The sequence below is a fragment of the Episyrphus balteatus genome, chromosome 1, assembly GCF_945859705.1.
Source record: "Episyrphus balteatus chromosome 1, idEpiBalt1.1, whole genome shotgun sequence".
Taxonomy (NCBI): Eukaryota; Metazoa; Arthropoda; class Insecta; order Diptera; family Syrphidae; genus Episyrphus; species Episyrphus balteatus.
Genome location: NC_079134.1, coordinates 105,842,858 through 105,862,996, shown reverse-complemented (window position 1 = coordinate 105,862,996; position 20,139 = coordinate 105,842,858). Strand labels below are relative to the sequence as shown.

Here is a 20,139-nt window from a genome sequence, read left to right as displayed (position 1 = left end):
TAATCATAGCTTTACACATTTTTTAAATTTTAATTTATCGGACTTCCCGCGATTTACTTTGTTTTTTTTTTTTTTAACGAAATTAATCGAATTAAATGATTTTCCCGACGCACATAGAAGTATTGTCATCAAAAACCTGGCCATAATTATTTTTCGTGGTTTTTGTTATTATTTCTGTTTAAAATGAGTATTCTTACAAAAAAAATACAATATAAACCTAGTTTTTGTTATTTTTATTTTTTTTACCAAAAACTAAAAAAGTTTTTGTCGACATTTTTGTCAAACCTATCGATGCTTCCTGCCCACCGTGTACAGCTGCAAAAATGTGGTGTTTTATTTCATCTCAAAAGTTGTATCCCTCAGAACAGAAAAACTGTGTGATGAATAAATCATTAGCTTTTCAGGTTTATTTCAGGTATCTTAAGTTTCAATATTTAAGTCTCATTTTAATCTTATCATACATAGTTATAAAATAGCGTTAAATTTTCTATAAAAAAACGTAAAAAGGTCTATTTTGATAGCTTTTCTAAATTGATCTGAAATGTAAAAAAAAACATTTTTTTTAACAAAGAAAACTTAATTTTTTTTGTTGAAAATTAAATGAAGTTTTTAAATATATCATTGAATTTTCTGTTAAGTGATTTGTTGTTCAGATATTGATGCACAAAGTCAAGAGTATGGTTTTTGGTTTGATTACTGATATAAAAAAAATCACAAATTTTGTTTGTTCCTTTAATTTTTTGGTCTAGTGTATAATGAAAGTTTTTTAGGAACTTTCATTTTTTAGGAACTTTCATTTTTTAGGAACTTTCATTTTTTGATCAACGGCCAATAGATATTAATGTAATAACAGCCGTGTTCTACTGGTAAATTGTGTACGTAGCTTAATAAAATTTTGCATGGTTAACAACAACAAAAGCAAACAAAAAAGCAATCTTTGTTTTTGTTTATAATGTATAAGGAAAGGATTTTCATGCACTTAAAAACGAAAAATATGCGCTTAAAATATGCATTTAAAACCACATAAATTTATAAAATATCAATATTTCTTTAATATTATAAAATCATTTAACGCATCTGTTAAGAAAATCTATATACGAAACCGTTTCCGAGCTTTCGTTTTTTGACCTTTTTCCAATTGATGTTCAGTCACTTTTGGTCAAAATTTCAAATGTGTACTTTGGTAATTTTTTTCAATTTTTAGGATGATATGCACAAAAACACGCAATTATTTTTAAAATATGCAAATAAATGTAAAATATCCTTTTATAGTAAAATATGCACTAACGACTGAATGCCATTTTAAAGGAAATATCCTGATACATAATTCGTTGCCATGCTTCCAAGGTGTTCCTAAAAAAACATGCATTTGCATGGAAATCCGATCCCTAATAATGTAAAATGTTTACTAGCCTCTTTAATGTCAGTTTACTCATAAGAAGCAGTTGGAAAGCTTCTATCATAAAGCTATAGATAATAAAATACCTTTGAGTCACAAATAATTTCAAAAACAATTGTACTTCTTACTGGGCTTGGCAAATTTGTTTTTTTTTTTTTTTAATTTTATATACACTCCGCTTCAACTGAATAAGCACACATATTTTCAAAGGTATTTTGTCCATTTTTTCCTAAGATTGAGCTTTCATGTATCATTTGATGATGCTTACCGTTAGCTTGTCATGTTGAGAAAACAAATCAGAAGGAATAATTCACAAAGATCCGCTATTTTTTTCGTGTTCTCTTACAAAGCGTCCCATATGGAAAAATGCAGTTTTTTTGCGTCAACTGTAGACACACGGTCATTAAAGGTCAATATCTTCGTTGTTTGTGAGAGTTTTGAGGTGATTGGCATACCAAATTAAAGCTTTTAATCTACTAATTTTTTTTAAATTTGAATTAAACGACCCAATCTCACTTAGAACACTTCAACCTTTAATTTGGTGTGCCAATCACCTCAAAACTCTCACAAACCACGAAGATATTGATTTTTAATGACCGTGTGTCTATTAGGTTGACGCAAAAAAAAAACTGCATTTTTCCATATGGGAAGCTTTGTAAGAGAACACGAAAAAAATAGCGGTACTTTGTGAATTATTCTTTCTGATTTGTTTTCTCAACATGACAAGCTAACGGTAAGCATCATCAAATGATACATGAAAGTTCAACCTTGGGAAAAAATGGACAAAATACCTTTGAAAATATGTGTGCTTATTCAGTTGAAGCGGAGTGTATTATCTTTTGATACGAACCTTCTACGAAAAAGCTTTTTAGGTTATCGAAACTTAAAGCTTACCTAAAAAAAGTTTTTTTTTTAGTCGATTCCTTAAGGAGCAGCAAAACTGACGTATTAAGTTTCTTTTAATATACATTTTGAAAACACGCAGTCGAATAATAAATTAAATAGTAAAAATTTAAGAGAATAATATCAATGTGCAAAAAAATTTAAATAAATCTAAAAAATTTAAATCAAACCTTAAAAAACGTGAATAACATTATAAAGTGCTAGTGCTCAGAGTAACTCTTTTTTATAGTATTTTCATTTATGATATTGTTCCCAAGAGCTTAAATGAATACCTTGACATAAGTATAAAATAAAGTTTATTGAAATTGTTCATCATATACCTACCTTCAATGATAAAAATAATTATTAATATCGTGTATATTAACTAATTAAGACGCGATGTGATTACAAAATTAAAAAACAAAAAACTTATGAAGCATGTGGGTACAATATAATCATATTTATTTCAACAAAAAAAATATTTCTTTGTCAGCCCCAAAAAACAAATAAACTAATAGACGCATATACAAAAATGTAAATACAACCGGCAAGAGTAAGAAAAAGAGAATATTGTTTGACGTCTATCTATAAAAATATATAAAACCACCGTAATGGCTCTCAGAAATGTTTATAAAGTTCTTCGATTGCGCCTTAGCCGTACGTAAAGTATAGATATACCTAATAAATGTGTTAAATCCTACCTTGATTTTTTTTTTTCATTGTGGGAAATAAAAATGTAGTAGGTATGTCCTTTTATGTCCCTTTTTGATTTAATAAAAAAACGAAATTTGCTCTGTGATTTCATGTTTTCTGATCATATTTTAAAAGGAGGTAGGTAATTATAACTACATACATGAATATATTATTAGGTGTGTTTTATATTACAACCGGTCTTAACTGGACATAAAAAACGCAGTCGGGGCTAAGCAATTTACATGTTAAATGCAACAACAGTTTAGCCCCTTGGGCTTAGTTGTTTAACCAGGGGGTTTCTCTGGGCTTAACTTTTTGAACAATTTTAAATCAGTTCTACCAAACTAACATTTTCATAAATTGTTTAGAATTTGATAACAAACGTGAAAACTGACGTTTGGAATGACAAAATGCATTAAACTATTTTTGCTAGCATACATTTTGGTATCTCTTTATAAAACATGGAAGAAAAATACAAGAAAAACCCAATAGCGAATAATTTTTTAACTCTAAATTTTTGTTGTGTCTGCTGATTTCGGAACATTCAATATGCAATGCTGCCAAGGTTTCCGGTTAAGCCCCGATGCTTTTTTTTTTCTCCAGTTTAGCTCGGTAGTAATACAAAATACACCTATTACCTATTTGTTTTATGAGTGTGAACTTAGCGAAGCACTTTTCGCAAATCAGATTGGGATTAGTTTATTATTTTGTTGCTATTTTTTTGCTAATTAGTTACGGCAATTTTGATTTTGTTGCTTCGGTAGTTTTTATTTTTATAGGGTGCTTCGCTAAGTTCATATAAACTTAGCGAAGGATCGAATCCAAACTAGGTCCATATTTTATTGCTAATTAGTTACGGAAATTTTAATTTCTTTGCTATGGTTGTTTTGGAGATATTGAAATTTTTCGCTCAGTTCGTATGAACCCTATAATAATAGTCTATTTAGTAGACCGGAGCTCCAGAGCAAAAATAGAACAAATTCGTTCAAGAGTTTTTATTGCTCAATATGATTCCTTGGCATAAAAGATTACTCCAGCCAGGGCCGTCTTTAACTAGCCTGGGGCCCTTGGGCACACAAGAATTTGGGGCCCTTTTAGAAGCAATGGCTGGTTAAAAAGGGGTGCCAATATATCGTTCCATAAAAAGTATGTACCTAGTGGCAGGTGGTGCCAATAATACGTACATTGGGTTTGGGACATCAATCTATGTCACTGCCAATAATTGTACTCTTTATACTGCCAATAAATAATTATACCCCGTATCCGTTATAAGTTTCAGTTTGAAAACGGCTCAAACGGATTGATAGCTTTGCTTAAAACTCGATACCTACAGACGATCTGTACGTGATTTCCAAGAGCAATTTTTTTTATTTTAATGTCTCCTTTTTAACGGATATCTCCAATATAAAGTTTTCGAGATATTGCAATTTTCTCAAAGCCGGCTAACGATTTTGCTTTGAAAAAAAAACTTATAATGCTGCAGATAAGGCCGCACTTTTTGAATAAGAAAAATATTTTTTTGGACCCTTATTTAAATGAAAACGGTTTATACTGATTTTAAAATTAAGAAATCTTTTATTTTTGGGTTTTTAAAAAAAGTTAATTTTTTTTGAAAATCAATATTTTTAAATTTATTTAATGAATTTTATTTGTTAATCCTAAAATACGAGAGCAATTATTGTCAATCATCAAATACGAGAGCAATTCGCAATTCAAAGTGAAAAAATGTTTGGGGGTGCCAACTGCCAACCATTGAAGAATGTAGATAATGGAAGAGAATTTGTTGTTTTTATTAAAAATAAATGAGGCTATTAGAACAATAGTGGCGAAAGCCATTAAATTCAGTTTTCAGCCACAAGAGATTTTAGATCAGGGTTTTTTAAAACAACGATTTTTTGAGTGCCATCTCTTTTTGAGTGTAGCTATCAGCAAAAATCTATTTTTGTATTAAAAAAGATATATAAAGAGACCAATTTTCGATGAAAAGCTCTTTTTAAAAAAAAGTGGGTTACGCGGTTACGCCACTATTATTTTCATAGGTCATAGCCTAAAATAACCTTTCAGTGGACAAAAAAGATATTTATCTTGTTTTTTGAAAATATTATTGTCTTATTTTTTGGAAAATTGAATTTGGGTTTGTTCGTTTGGATTTAAAATTTTGTCCGCATACAAAGCCACATAATTTGTTTTCATTTTGAAAACATATATTTTCCGTATAGGTGTAGAAAAAACTTTTTTTTAATTGTTTGGTTGCCATATAAAAACGAAACGAAAGGATGGTAATAGACTTTCTGATTCAGTACTAAGGAATAATTTATTGTTGACTTGGAGGGCGGGTACAGCAAAAATATGAAAGATCGAATAGTGGCATACTTTATTTTGTCCAGAGGGTCGATTCTCGTTCTGAATTGAAAAAAAAAAAAAAAATATCACAGCTTCACATCGAATTCGATTCTTGTTTTGTGAAAAAAATTTAAGAAAATGTCAAAAGCTCTTCACATGATAAAATATTTATCACAAACAAATTCTATCGTGAAGAACAACTTCGAATGGTTGCTCAGATGATGATTTCCATGCATTTTAGTGGTTTAAGTCGAAAATTTTTTTAAAAAAATTGCTTTCAATTCTTTAAACTTCTTTCTCATTGAAATGCTTTTCAAATATTGCTCAAATTTTTAAGTGCAGTGCTGCCTTGCACACAATCAAATCTAATGCAAGATCTGATGCTTTGTAAATAAAAGAGCATTTGACCAATACATAAAAGTAAGTGTTGCATTTAAAAGTTCAACCTATCTGTAAATACACCGAATTGCCAGGTGCTAAGAGAAAAACTATATTTTATATTTTATGAACCAAAATTTTAAACTTTACCTAAACTATATGCCTTTCATCGCTTGAAGCTGTGGTACGGTAGAAAAGCTTCTGGCGTTCATCGTGCAATGCTCTAAGAAGAGGATGAAGTATGTCGCGACGGAACTACACGTTGTTGTATAAAAAGATTTGAATTTGAAGACAAAAAAGGGGTAGAAACAATAATTAAAAAGCACTTTTTTTGTAAATGTCTTTTTTATTAAACCTTACAAATATTTGTTACCATAAATATAACTGATAAATTTATATATAAATAATTGTTCCCAAATGCGTCTTAATTCTAGGTTTCATTCTTATTGGTTCGATTTCCTTGATTTATTTCTAGGTAGCATATCTTTGGCACAGCGAAAACCACGAATCTGCCTAGCAGACTAAATTATCGATCTCTCCTTCCGTTGCACGAGTTTCCAAAACTATCAAACTGTTTTTCTAAAAATTACAATCTTGCCGATTCGTAGTTTTGGCTATGTGTCCACGATAATATAAAAAACGTGATTGTTGGTCTTGAAAATAGTTGCATATAATGTATGTTTTTATTAGGGGTGAATGTGAAGTGATAAAATGAGAAAACGCTGTGAAAATGAAATGATATTATTTTTATCACTTCACAGCTTCACAGAACGAGAATTGGCCCTCAGTACTTTAGTTCGAGAGGATATCAGGGCAAAACTGTGTAGTGTATACGCCCTCCTGATCTGTTTTTGAATGGTGTTGATGATGATATTCCCGAGTTCTTGCAGCTGGTGTTTACCACTATTACAGCAACGTTGACATAAATATGGATACAATAATTGATGGCCGCATTCTATGCTATTTGAAGTGTTCCATGTTTTACACCCATTTTTTTGTATATGTTAACATCCACAAAAAAATGGCGAAACAAATGGTGGCGAATAATTCGCGTCATTTTGAGTGCCTGCTTATTTTAAAAATGCCCAAAAAAGAAAAAAACAACAAATTCGTTACAATTTAAGGTAACAGATCTCTTATATTATAAGGATTTGCTTAATTTTAATCCAAAAGTCTTCAAAACCCAAAACAATCCACAAAACTGAAGACGGAATAACCAGATGCCAAAACAAACTAAAAGCGAAATGAACCTTGGCCAAACAACTCATTGGACTTGTAAAGAAAATGCGAAATAAATAAAAATCAAGAAGACACAAGGCGAAGTTATAGTTGGGCGAAATGATCGAAATACGAAGTAAACGAAAACCCAAATAAAGGATGGCGAACTAATAAAAAAAATTGTGTCAAAAACGAAATAACAGAAATTGAAGTAAAAAAAGCGAAACAATAGGCACCCGTTTAAAACTTGACAAAAATAATACAATTTTAGAAAACATTTAACATTTTGTTATAAGTATCAAAAACTAACAACCTTCCTTTGAATTTCATCTGCCTCGATGACGCTCCCCATTATTATTTAGTTTTTAGCTTTAATTACTTTATAACTCAAAATGATGCAGTTTAAAACTTGTTTTAATATGTGTTATCAATTTAAATTATAAAGTAAAAACTATAATAAATAATAAGCAATACAAGAGCCTTAGAATATATCAAATAAAAGTCCCAAAACAAAAATCTATTCAAATTTGCAAAAATAAATTATTTGGTTCAAAAATACTCAAATCACTATCACCTAGGAAACAAGAAATAAGGACCTAATAAATTCACGTTCATGATAGTACTATAGTTTATATAAACAAGGGTCTTTCAAAATTCTGCTTTTTATAATTCTGCTTTTCAAAATTCTGCCATGCAGTGGAAAGATTTCTCCACTCATTAAAATTGATGATAGTTTGTAAATCGGGTCATAAGTGACAGCATAAATGCGTCTGCATATGTCCACGATAATAAAAACTATTATTATTCGATCAGCCACCAGAGTCGCGAAGGTCTACAGGTGTCTTGGTATTATATTGTCTTAAACTCGAGCAAAATAAAAGACACTCGTTAATTAATTTCTTTAGAGCTCTTAACTCTTCGACGGTTCAAAGTAGAATGAATTTTATTTTTACACTAAACGATGAAATTGAAATTACATAATAAGTAACAGTTAGAAATTACAGTTTAATTTTTAATAAATGAAATGTACGTATGTACTCGATTTCTTGTTAATAATAAATAAATCAAAATAATTCGAATAGTTAGATTAAACTTTAAAAATGTAATTGTTGTACTTGTTAAAATATATAGGTATATGTTGATTGATATTATTCAGTTCGTTACAGCCAGCATTTTTTTGAAGAAAAAAATTCTGCTAATTCTTTTTTTTTTTTCATAGCATATGCGTTTACGTGGATAATACAGTATTTACCTCATAAAACAAAAATTGAAAAAAAAACTTAATTCTCAGCGGAACATGTTGTTGTGCTTTTCGCGTCTGGAACAAACTTGACCAAATTTTTACGGAGCCTTAACAGTTCCTTTGCATTTCACGGATCATTGAGATAGAATTTCGTGGGAATGTATTCCTTAAAACTTTGTTTTTGAATGAAAGAAGCGTACCAATATGTTCCGTTGGGAATTCAGTTTCTTTTTTCAATTTTTGTTTTATGAGGTAAATACTATATTATCTCCCATAAATATGTCAAAATTGTCTTCTTCGAGCTCAATGCGATACTTTTGCTAACAAAGTTTTTGATGAAAGAATGGCATTTCCAAAAAAAAACTTTTCCTGAAAATGATTCTGTTTTTTTTTAGTGTATTTTTTATTTTTTGTTCATTCATATTTTTGTGTTTTCATATTTGGTAATTTATAGTTTCCCGCCATAAATTCAGTTTCCCACAGATTTTTTCAACAGACACACCGAAATTATCACTTGCAACAGAAGATGCACTAATTTCAATGTTAAGTTCCGCCGTTTTGCCCACTTTTTTACAAATCGGTTAACCTTACCTTACCTTACCTTACCTTACCTTACCTTACCTTACCTTACCTTACCTTACCTTACCTTACCTTACCTTACCTTACCTTACCTTACCTTACCTTACCTTACCTTACCTTACCTTACCTTACCTTACCTTACCTTACCTTACCTTACCTTACCTTACCTTACCTTACCTTACCTTACCTTACCTTACCTTACCTTACCTTACCTTACCTTACCTTACCTTACCTTACCTTACCTTACCTTACCTTACCTTACCTTACCTTACCTTACCTTACCTTACCTTACCTTACCTTACCTTACCTTACCTTACCTTACCTTACCTTACCTTACCTTACCTTACCTTACCTTACCTTACCTTACCTTACCTTACCTTACCTTACCTTACCTTACCTTACCTTACCTTACCTTACCTTACCTTACCTTACCTTACCTTACCTTACCTTACCTTACCTTACCTTACCTTACCTTACCTTACCTTACCTTACCTTACCTTACCTTACCTTACCTTACCTTACCTTACCTTACCTTACCTTACCTTACCTTACCTTACCTTACCTTACCTTACCTTACCTTACCTTACCTTACCTTACCTTACCTTACCTTACCTTACCTTACCTTACCTTACCTTACCTTACCTTACCTTACCTTACCTTACCTTACCTTACCTTACCTTACCTTACCTTACCTTACCTTACCTTACCTTACCTTACCTTACCTTACCTTACCTTACCTTACCTTACCTTACCTTACCTTACCTTACCTTACCTTACCTTACCTTACCTTACCTTACCTTACCTTACCTTACCTTACCTTACCTTACCTTACCTTACCTTACCTTACCTTACCTTACCTTACCTTACCTTACCTTACCTTACCTTACCTTACCTTACCTTACCTTACCTTACCTTACCTTACCTTACCTTACCTTACCTTACCTTACCTTACCTTACCTTACCTTACCTTACCTTACCTTACCTTACCTTACCTTACCTTACCTTACCTTACCTTACCTTACCTTACCTTACCTTACCTTACCTTACCTTACCTTACCTTACCTTACCTTACCTTACCTTACCTTACCTTACCTTACCTTACCTTACCTTACCTTACCTTACCTTACCTTACCTTACCTTACCTTACCTTACCTTACCTTACCTTACCTTACCTTACCTTACCTTACCTTACCTTACCTTACCTTACCTTACCTTACCTTACCTTACCTTACCTTACCTTACCTTACCTTACCTTACCTTACCTTACCTTACCTTACCTTACCTTACCTTACCTTACCTTACCTTACCTTACCTTACCTTACCTTACCTTACCTTACCTTACCTTACCTTACCTTACCTTACCTTACCTTACCTTACCTTACCTTACCTTACCTTACCTTACCTTACCTTACCTTACCTTACCTTACCTTACCTTACCTTACCTTACCAATTTCTTTATTTTATGTTTAACCGTTACAGATTATTTTCATCAGTTGTAGGTATTTTTAATTTTTTGTAATATTTTGAATTGAATTTTTGTTTGAATGTTTGATTTTAATATTTGAAAGGATTTTGTTTTTCTGTTTTTGTTAACGCCAAGAAAATTTTCTTCAGTTTATTTAATTTTGATTAGGGTGTATTTTTTAATAACATCTAGGCCAAAGTTGTAGTTCACATTTTTTGTATTTTGTTTGTAGTTTAAACATGTGTCAATATAATGCACTCATTTCTTTGTTTTTCGATCGTGTCTTGTTAAAAAATGAGTTCAAAGTTAACTGTTACATCTACCTCATTTTTATTTGAATGCGAAATATTTTGGTAAGTGATATTCTATATGCGATATCGAAGTGTTGTGATAGAAATCTAAAAAAATTTAAATGAAGAATTCTTCTTCAGTTATTTATTAACGATATTAATAAAGTTTTGAAAATGTTAGATGGTTTTTTCTATATTAATTCGGGCTTAGAACTAGTATCTTAAAACTTGATATTTTTGGTAAGTTATTATTTGAATTTTAATGATTTTGTTTTAGTATACCCCGTTATTCTGCGATGAATTGAAATTTATGAGTTAGTTTATATATTCTTTAACACAATGCAACAAAAATTGGGTGCTCTTAGGTGCTCTAGAGAATCGACGGTCAATTAGTTTTTCACTTTTTGATAGAAAATGCTCCTTACTTTATGCAACGTTTTTTATTTTTAAATTAAATTTACTGATGTTATTAGTGTATTTTATTTTGGGTGATCTTAATTAAGGTTGGGGAAGAGAGAAAAGAAACTGCGTATTACGGATGAACAAAAAAATGTCGACAGGCGGAGTACAGGCCATTAAAATAAAAAAAAAAAATTAAGGTTCAACTCTGAGAAAATACAGTTTAGAAAACAGAGGGTTACTTATTTGGGGCATATAATTAGTTCAAATGGCATTAAAATTGACCCGGATAGAGTGAAGGCTATTAGAGAAGTACATGACCCTAGAAGTAAAGTGGAACTTCAGCGTCTAATGGGAATGGTTAATTATGTCCGTTCTTTCATACCAAATTTATCGGAACATTAACAGGAACAGCCGCTAAGAGTAATTCTTAAAAAGAACAAAACCTTTTGCTGGCTATCGGCACATGATGATTGCTTGAATAAAAAAATATAATTGCAAACGCAACTGCTATTCAGCCTTTCCAATCCAACAAGGATACAGTTATTCAAGCTGATGCTTCAAAGTCAGGTCTGGGTTGTTGTTTACTCCAGGAAAATAAGGTCGTTAGTTTTGCATCCAGGGCATTGGCCCTGCTGAAGTCAATTACGCGCAGATTGGAAAAGAGCTGTTATCAATAGTTTTTGCATGCACAAAGTACCATTGATATATATATGGAAGAAAGGTACGTGTAATTACCGATCATAACCCTTTGCTGGGGATTATGAAAAAAGAAATTGGGGAAATTCCTTCGCCAAGGCTTAAACGTATAAGAATACGAATTCTGAGGTATGATTTAGAAGTTCACTACTTGCCAGGTAAAGATATGTTTATTGCCGATTTTCTTTCGCGCGATTTTTGTAAAGATTTTGTCAATCCTGAAATAGAAGATATAAATGAAGTAGTTCATTCCATAAGCGCTAGTGATGAGAAAAAAGAGATACTTGTTTACAGAAACACAAAAGGACTCTGTGCTCAAAAACTTAATCGACTTAATTAAAAACGGATGGCCGATAAATAAAGGCCAAGTACCAGAAAATGTGAAATGCTTTTGGAAACATAGGGGTGAACTATTTTTAGACCAAGGGTTGGTATTTTTCAATTCCAGAATTTTTATACCGCATTCTCAAAGAGCTAACATGTTGAGAAGATTGCGCGAATCCCATTTTGGAATTGAGAAAACTAAAGCCAGAGCCAGATCTTCATTATATTGGCCTGGTATGAACGACGAAATTGAAAAATTAATAAGTTCATGTAACATTGCTTGAGCCACTGATTTCGCATAGTGTGCCCAGTTGGTATGGATGTTTTAGAATTCAAAGGGAAACCATAATATAGTGGTAGCTGATTACTCTTCAAAATTTTTCGACATATTAAAACTAAGTATAAAACGGCAAACGAAATTATTTCCAAGATAAAAAAATTATTTGCAACTCATGGCATTCCGAAGGAAATCGTTGCCGATAATATGCCTTTTGGGTCTTACGATTTTAGGAAATTTTGTACGGATAATGAAATCAATTTAACGACTACAAGTCCAAATTATCCTCAGGCGAATGGATTAGCGGAACGATTTGTTGGTACAGCAAAGAAATTGATGAGTAAGTGTGGTGAGGATTTATGGAAGGGCCTTTTAAACTATAGAAATACACCGATTAAAGGGTCCATTCTAACACCAGCTCAGTTGCTTTTTGGTAGACGTTCAAGAACTTTGATACCTGAAAAAGAGACATTTTTGCAAAATTCCTATTCAAAATATTTAGAACCAGTTCAGAATAAAAACAATAGAATCAATAAACTTTATTATGATAGAACAGTCAAAGAGTAAAGGGCAGAATATATGGTACTTTGATAATAAAAAATGGATTAAGGCGAAGGTAGTTGCAAAAGAAAGAGTGTAAACGGGTTAAGGACAAAGATCAATACGGTCTATAAAAATATAAATAACCTCCTTCATGGAATTATTGCTCTTACTGAAAACAGCTGTTTTTTGAGCACTGAGCTTTTTGACGGGTCAAATCAAATCCTTAGACATGATAGACATAACTCAAATGATCTAGAAAAAGTTGGCGGCGGAATTTTGCTAGCTGTTAAAAACAATTATATCTGCACACTCGTTGACGATTTTACTCCTACAGACGCTGAAATAATAGCTATTAAAATAAAATTAGAAACCTGCTACCTATATATAACACGGTGTTACAAAAATGAGGTTTCAAAATATACGCGGGCGGAGACCTATCAGGTTTTGTAGAGCTAGTCGCACTGAATACGAAACGGTATTTGAAAATCCCCTAACACCCCCAAAATCTGAAGTTACGGGCAAAAAACGGTTTTTTTGGACCTTCACCAATTGAAAAAATTCTAGCTTCGACTATTCTTTACCCATTTTCGATTTTTTTACAGTTTCTGATAGAAGATAAACATACCTTTTCAACAATGTATAAAACATGTAACTCGGTTAAACCACTTAAAATTTATAAGCTGTCAAAGTTCAAAAATTCCATTTTTTTCGTCATTTGCCCAACTTCGGCATCAATTTAAAGTATATGTTTTTAAAACAACATGCTATTTAAAAAATATATTCATAAACTATATCTATTTCCCAATCAATCGAGGTATTTTTTATGAAAATCACTTCAAAATTGGCTTAGAAAAAAAAAATTTGTCGATTTCAACCCAGATACAGAAATTCGAACTTTTAGGTATAGAACAAAAATGTTGTTTCGGCACGTAGTAGGATAACCTTGGCGCCAGGATTTGATAACGGGTTTTTATAGAGGAGCTCAGTACAAACATTTTTTTCTTTGGATGGGGGTCTATCTCCCCCCGTTTAGGTGGGAGGGGCAGTTTTCTAAAAAAAAATTATCAAAATAAAAAAAAAATTATTAAAAAACAACGGCAACACTTACTACTTACTTAGTAATAAATGATACCATTTCCGAAAGGAAAAATTGTACATTTGATTCTTATTTTTAAATCAATATAACATAACCAATAGTTTTTGAAATAATCGATTTCAAAGTTAAAAATAGGCGAAAAAAAAATTTTAAAAACTCATTTAATACTATTTTTGTCCAGACTGTGAATTTTAATAAAAAAAAACTTTACACACAAAACTGCCTCAATTGATTCCTTATCGAACAGTGAAAACTATATGTTTCTATGTCTTCTAGACTTTTTCATTTGAAAAAGTTCAATTTTGATGGATTCATAATTGAAGTCATCGGGGCCATCAAAATTGACCTTTTTCAAATAAAAAAAAAAAACTTTGCGTCACTCAGTTTTCCAGCTCATATGGAGTCTAGAAAATTCTAAACGAATACCTTTTTGTTGCTTGTTTAAAGTTGGTTTCTTTTGGACTTTTAATGGGTTAAAATGATCCGTGCTCTTAATTACTCTGCGGAGTGTTGAAACACTTGCAGAAACACCAGCTTTTTGTTTGGTTTTTGCCCCAGAGTCAAATGAATTGGAGGCAGATCTCAAAATTTCTCGTCGATTAACTGCTATTTTTGCCGTTTTTTACCTTAATTCATATTTTTCATGTACGAACTTTTATTTTTCAGGTACGAATAGGCAACACACTAAAACTCCGATCAATTTTGGTAGCTATAGCAGACCCGGTCAGTACTTGTTCCGTTAACAAATTAATTTAAGCTCTGTCGACAGTATTCAAAGCTTTGAATCTACTACTTTTTTTTTTAATTTTAATTAAATGACAAAATCTCACTGAGAACATTTCAACCTTTGATTTGGTATGCCAAACACCTCAAAACTCTCATAAACAACGAAGATATTGACCTTGAAAGACCGTGTGTCTATTCAGTTGACGCAAAAAAAAACTGCATTTTTCCATATGGGACGCTTTGTAAGAGAACACGAAAAAAAAATAGCGGTACTTTGAGAATTATTCTTTCTGATTTGGTTTCTCAACATCGTAAGCTAACTGTAAACATCATCAAATGTTACATGAAAGCTCAATCTTAGGAAAAAAAATGGAAAAAATACCTTTGAAAATTTGTGTGCTTATTCAGTTGAAGCGGAGTGTATGTATTGAGGGTTGAGAGTGAATTAAAGCATAATCCAAAAAACTTTTGGAATTTTGTGAGTTCTAAAAGAAACACAGACGATTACCCTATTCAAAGACATAACTAGCCATGACTCCATCGATATTTCAAATATGTTTGCTAACTTTTTCCAAGATGCTTATTTGGATTGTGATTCTAATGAACCTGTCAATAATTTCGTTCCGCAACTAAATTACTCACATATTACTTCCATAGATTTTACTATTCAAGAAGATTCAATTGCTCGAAATATATTTGATCTTGAAAATAGTTATAGTCCGGGTCCAGACGGTGTACTGTCTTGTGTTTTAAAAAAATGTGCGTCCCAACTATCTTATCCCTTATGTTTGTTATTTAATACATCTCTAAAATCTTCAGTTTTTCCCATATTGTGGAAAAGTGCTTACATTAGACCAATTTATAAAAAAGGACTAAAAAATGATGATCCTGAACTTTGCAGACAATTTGTCTGCTGAGGTTTGGACAGCCACCAAAGTCGCAAAACTGGTCTGATTTTGAAAAATTAAACGGCATTCGCTTCGTTAAATAAAAATCTAGGGGCGATATTTTTTAGTTTTTTTTTATTTGTCTTAACAAAAAAGTTATGGCCAAAAAACGAAAAAAACACCAAAAAATTAATTTAAAAATTTTTGGACTTTCGTCACCACTGTAATAATGGACCCATTTTCATAAAATAAACGCCATTCGCTTCGTTAAATAAAAATCTAGGGGCGATATTTTTTAGTTTTTTTTTATTTGTCTTAACAAAAAAGTTATGGCCAAAAAACGAAAAAAACACCAAAAAATTAATTTAAAAATTTTTGGACTTTCGTCACCACTGTAATAATGGACCCATTTTCATAAAATAAACGCCATTCGCTTCGTTAAATAAAAATCTAGGGGCGATATTTTTTAGTTTTTTTTTATTTGTCTTAACAAAAAAGTTATGGCCAAAAACCACAAAACCCACCAAAAAATTAATTTAAAAATTTTTGGACTTTCGGCACCACTATAATAATGGACACATTTTTAAAAAATAAACGCCATTCGCTTCGTTAAATAAAAATCTAGGGGCGATATTTTTTAGTTTTTTTTTATTTGTCTTAACAAAAAAGTTATGGCCAAAAACCACAAAACCCACCAAAAAATTAATTTAAAAATTTTTTGGACTTTCGGCACCACTATAATAATGGACACATTTTTAACAAATAAACGCCATTCGCTTCGTTAAATAAAAATCTAGGGGCGATATTTTTTAGTTTTTTTTTATTTGTCTTAACAAAAAAGTTATGGCCAAAAAACACAAAACCCACCAAAAAATTAATTTAAAAATTTTTGGACTTTCGGCACCACTGTAATAATGGACACCTTTTTAAAAAATAAACGCCATTCATCTTGTTTTTTTTTATGTTAACTTTGGGTTTCGGAAGATTAAGCTGTTTGAACGATGATTCTATTCTCTCATAATTTATATGGATAAAACGACCAACTTTCAAACTTTTTTCGTTTTCCATTTTTATAATTTCAAAATTGTTGTTTTGTGGTTTTCTAGATTTCCTAACACAAGTGTCCATAAAGGAATATAGGGAATCAGATTTTCCATTAAATATTTAGAAAATATTAGGGATCTATAAATATTAGGGTTGCTTATATTTTTATCTTCCATAACTTTTTTGTTAAGACAAATAAGAAAAAACTAAAAAATATCGCCCCTAGATTTTTATTTAACGAAGCGAATGGCGTTTATTTTTTAAAAATGTGTCCATTATTACAGTGGTGCCGAAAGTCCAAAAATTTTTAAATTAATTTTTTGGTGGGTTTTGTGGTTTTTGGCCATAACTTTTTTGTTAAGACAAATAAAAAAAAACTAAAAAATATCGCCCCTAGATTTTTATTTAACGAAGCGAATGGCGTTTATTTTTTAAAAATGTGTCCATTATTATAGTGGTGCCGAAAGTCCAAAAATTTTTAAATTAATTTTTTGGTGGGTTTTGTGGTTTTTGGCCATAACTTTTTTGTTAAGACAAATAAAAAAAAACTAAAAAATATCGCCCCTAGATTTTTATTTAACGAAGCGAATGGCGTTTATTTTATGAAAATGGGTCCATTATTACAGTGGTGCCGAAAGTCCAAAAATTTTTAAATTAATTTTTTGGTGGGTTTTGTGGTTTTTGGCCATAACTTTTTTGTTAAGACAAATAAAAAAAAACTAAAAAATATCGCCCCTAGATTTTTATTTAACGAAGCGAATGGCGTTTATTTTATGAAAATGGGTCCATTATTACAGTGGTGACGAAAGTCCAAAAATTTTTAAATTAATTTTTTGGTGTTTTTTTCGTTTTTTGGCCATAACTTTTTTGTTAAGACAAATAAAAAAAAACTAAAAAATATCGCCCCTAGATTTTTATTTAACGAAGCGAATGCCGTTTATTTTTTCAAAATCAGACCAGTTTTGTGACTTTGGTGGCTGTCCAAACCTCAGCAGACAAATTGTCTGCAAAGTTCAGGATCATAAAAAATGATGTTAGCAACTTCCGTTATCCCAAAAATATCTGTTATCCCAAAATTGTTTGAGTCTCTTATATGTAATGTCTTATCGTTTAATTGTAAATCTATTATTAGTGACAGTCAACATGGTTTCGTCCAAAATAAGTCTACCGTTACAAACTTGTTTTATTTCACTTCTTTTTGTATTGATTCATTTGAAAAACGGAAGCAGGTAGACTGTGTCTTTACTGATTTCAGTAAGGCTTTTGACAAACTATGTCACAAAACTTTATTAATAAAACTAAGAGCCTTAGGTTTCAACGAAAATTTTTTAAAGTGGGTTGCATCTTATTTAGAAAATAGAAGTTATGCCGTTATTTTCCGTAGTGAATGTTCCAAACAATTTTATTTTAATTCTGGTGTTCCACAAGGAAGCCACTTATGTCCCTTATTGTTCACTTTATATTTAAACGATGTGACCACATTTATTCAAAACTCTTCTCTTCTTATATATGCAGACGATATAAAAATATTTAAAGAAATATCTTCAGTTAGTGACTGTCTACAACTTCAAGAAGATTTACAAAACTTCGCGGAATGGTGCATTACAAACCGCTTATTTTTAAATGTTGACAAGTGTAAAACAAAGAGTTTTACACGCAAAAAGAATTTAGTCTTGTATAATTACATGTTTGACTCTTGTCCATTAACTAGACCGTCCGTTTTTTTTGACTTGGGGATTATACTTGACCCAAAACTAACATTCACTTATCACTATGATTATATTATTAATAAGGCTAATCGAATTCTAGGATTCGTCAAACGGTTCTCTCGTGATTTTCATGATCCATACGTTTTAAAACTATTATATTTGTCATTTGTTCCTCCTAAACTCGAATATGGATGTGTTGTATGGTCACCATACTATTCAATACATATTGATAGAATAGAAGGTATTCAGAGAAGATTTATGCGATTTTCTCTGCGGTTTCTACGATGGTCCCCCGAAGTCTCACTACCTCCCTACAATCAAAGAGTTATGCTACTAAATCTCCCTCTACTCTCAAAGCATAGAGAATACTTACAGTTTTGTTACATCATTAAAATAATAAACAGTTCTATAACATCGCCATCAACTTTGGATCGTTTACATTTCAGTTTTAGCCAATCTAACAAAAGAAGACAAATACCTTTATGTCCATCTTTCACTTTCAGTAGAGTAAATTATGGTTTATATAGTCCTCTTAATCAGTTGATTTCAGTATTCAATAAATACTACTTTATGATCTCTTCTGTTAATGATAATTTTAAAAGTATAAAATTCAAACAAATCTTTTTTAATACGAGAATGTAATGTAAATTTTAAATGTATTAGTTTTAAGATATACATATAATAAGTGTTTAACGTTAGTCCTTAACGCATCAAATAAATAAATAAACACCTAGGTCATACAGAATAGAACTCGAAAATGGAAGCACACTAAGAAGAAATTCAAGATATTTGAGAACTCGCAACGATAATACCGATTTTTGATATGCTTTTATTTTGATTTATTCCATTTTAATTTTGAAATTTATATTGAATTAAAAGCTCGTTTTTCTTGTTTGTTCCTATTTTTTATATTTACTAGATATTAAGCATGAAATTATTAGTTTTGAATTATTTGTTAAAAAAAAAAACACTTTAATGGGGAGATGTAGAAAGTTAATGATCATTAGTATCATTCTTATCATCTCTCATTCTCTTTATCTTTAACTAATGTCATTTTATAAGTTCGTGCATTAAATCAGTTCTCATCCAAATCTCAAGCGTGTTTTATTTCACTACACCGTTGGTTTTACAACAGCTTACAATATTGTTCCAACATTTTTGCAATACAAGACCGTCAAAAGCACAGTTAACATTATTAAACAACTTGAGATCATCCGTATATAAAAGATGCCTGCACAGCAACCTCTTAACAATAAAGGCAAGTCGTTTGATGATTTCTAGAAATTCTACCAGTGGGAACTCACGCTGCAGTCTGGTCTCTTGAATGTAATGCGACCCGCTCATATTGTCTGGGGTCGACAACATATTATGCGAACTAAGTTGTCGACAACTTATGCTGTGGTAACTTATACCATGCAGTCACCACTTGGATTTTTGTAGTTTCTTTTATGTTATATTTTATATTTATTCAATGTTATCTACAATATGTTTTTAACAACAAGTTAAATCCGTTTTGGTGTTTTCTTAGATGATGACGATGCAACAACTTCCGGTGCTACACTTGATGATACCGACAAAAGGGTAATTTTTGTCAACAGGCAGCAACTACAAAAATTTTGCAGTAATCACATATCAACTGCAAAGTATAAGTGAGTATTTTTACCTTACTATGCAAAATATAAAATTCATCAATTTCACTGTTTTTCTTTTCAGTTTTATAAGCTTTTTACCCTCCTTTCTTTTTGAACAATTTAGACGGTATTCGAACTGCTTTTTTCTATTAATTGCATTACTACAACAAATTCCTGATGTATCACCAACTGGAAGGTACACAACATTAGTTCCATTAATATTTATATTGGCAGTCAGTGCCATTAAAGAGATTGTAGAAGATTTTGTAAGTAAATTAACTATTGTTTAATGTATTGAATAGTATGGATTACAT

At 31.1% G+C, this 20,139-nt stretch overlaps 1 protein-coding gene across 7 annotated transcripts in view; it reads left to right on the top strand.

Moving 5' to 3' along the window:
- Window positions 1-20,139, top strand: part of LOC129906451 (probable phospholipid-transporting ATPase IA) — a 371,220-nt gene that overhangs the window by 114,217 nt on the left and 236,864 nt on the right. For 6 of the 7 annotated variants that reach the window (XM_055982238.1, XM_055982234.1, XM_055982236.1 and 3 more), the window contains 2 exons: window positions 19,723-19,843; window positions 19,908-20,091. In XM_055982238.1, the coding sequence (XP_055838213.1) occupies window positions 19,723-19,843; window positions 19,908-20,091 (305 nt within the window). Of the gene's footprint in view, window positions 1-2,822; window positions 2,939-19,722; window positions 19,844-19,907; window positions 20,092-20,139 lie in introns of those variants that run through there. The other variant, XM_055982240.1, reaches the window with a different exon arrangement.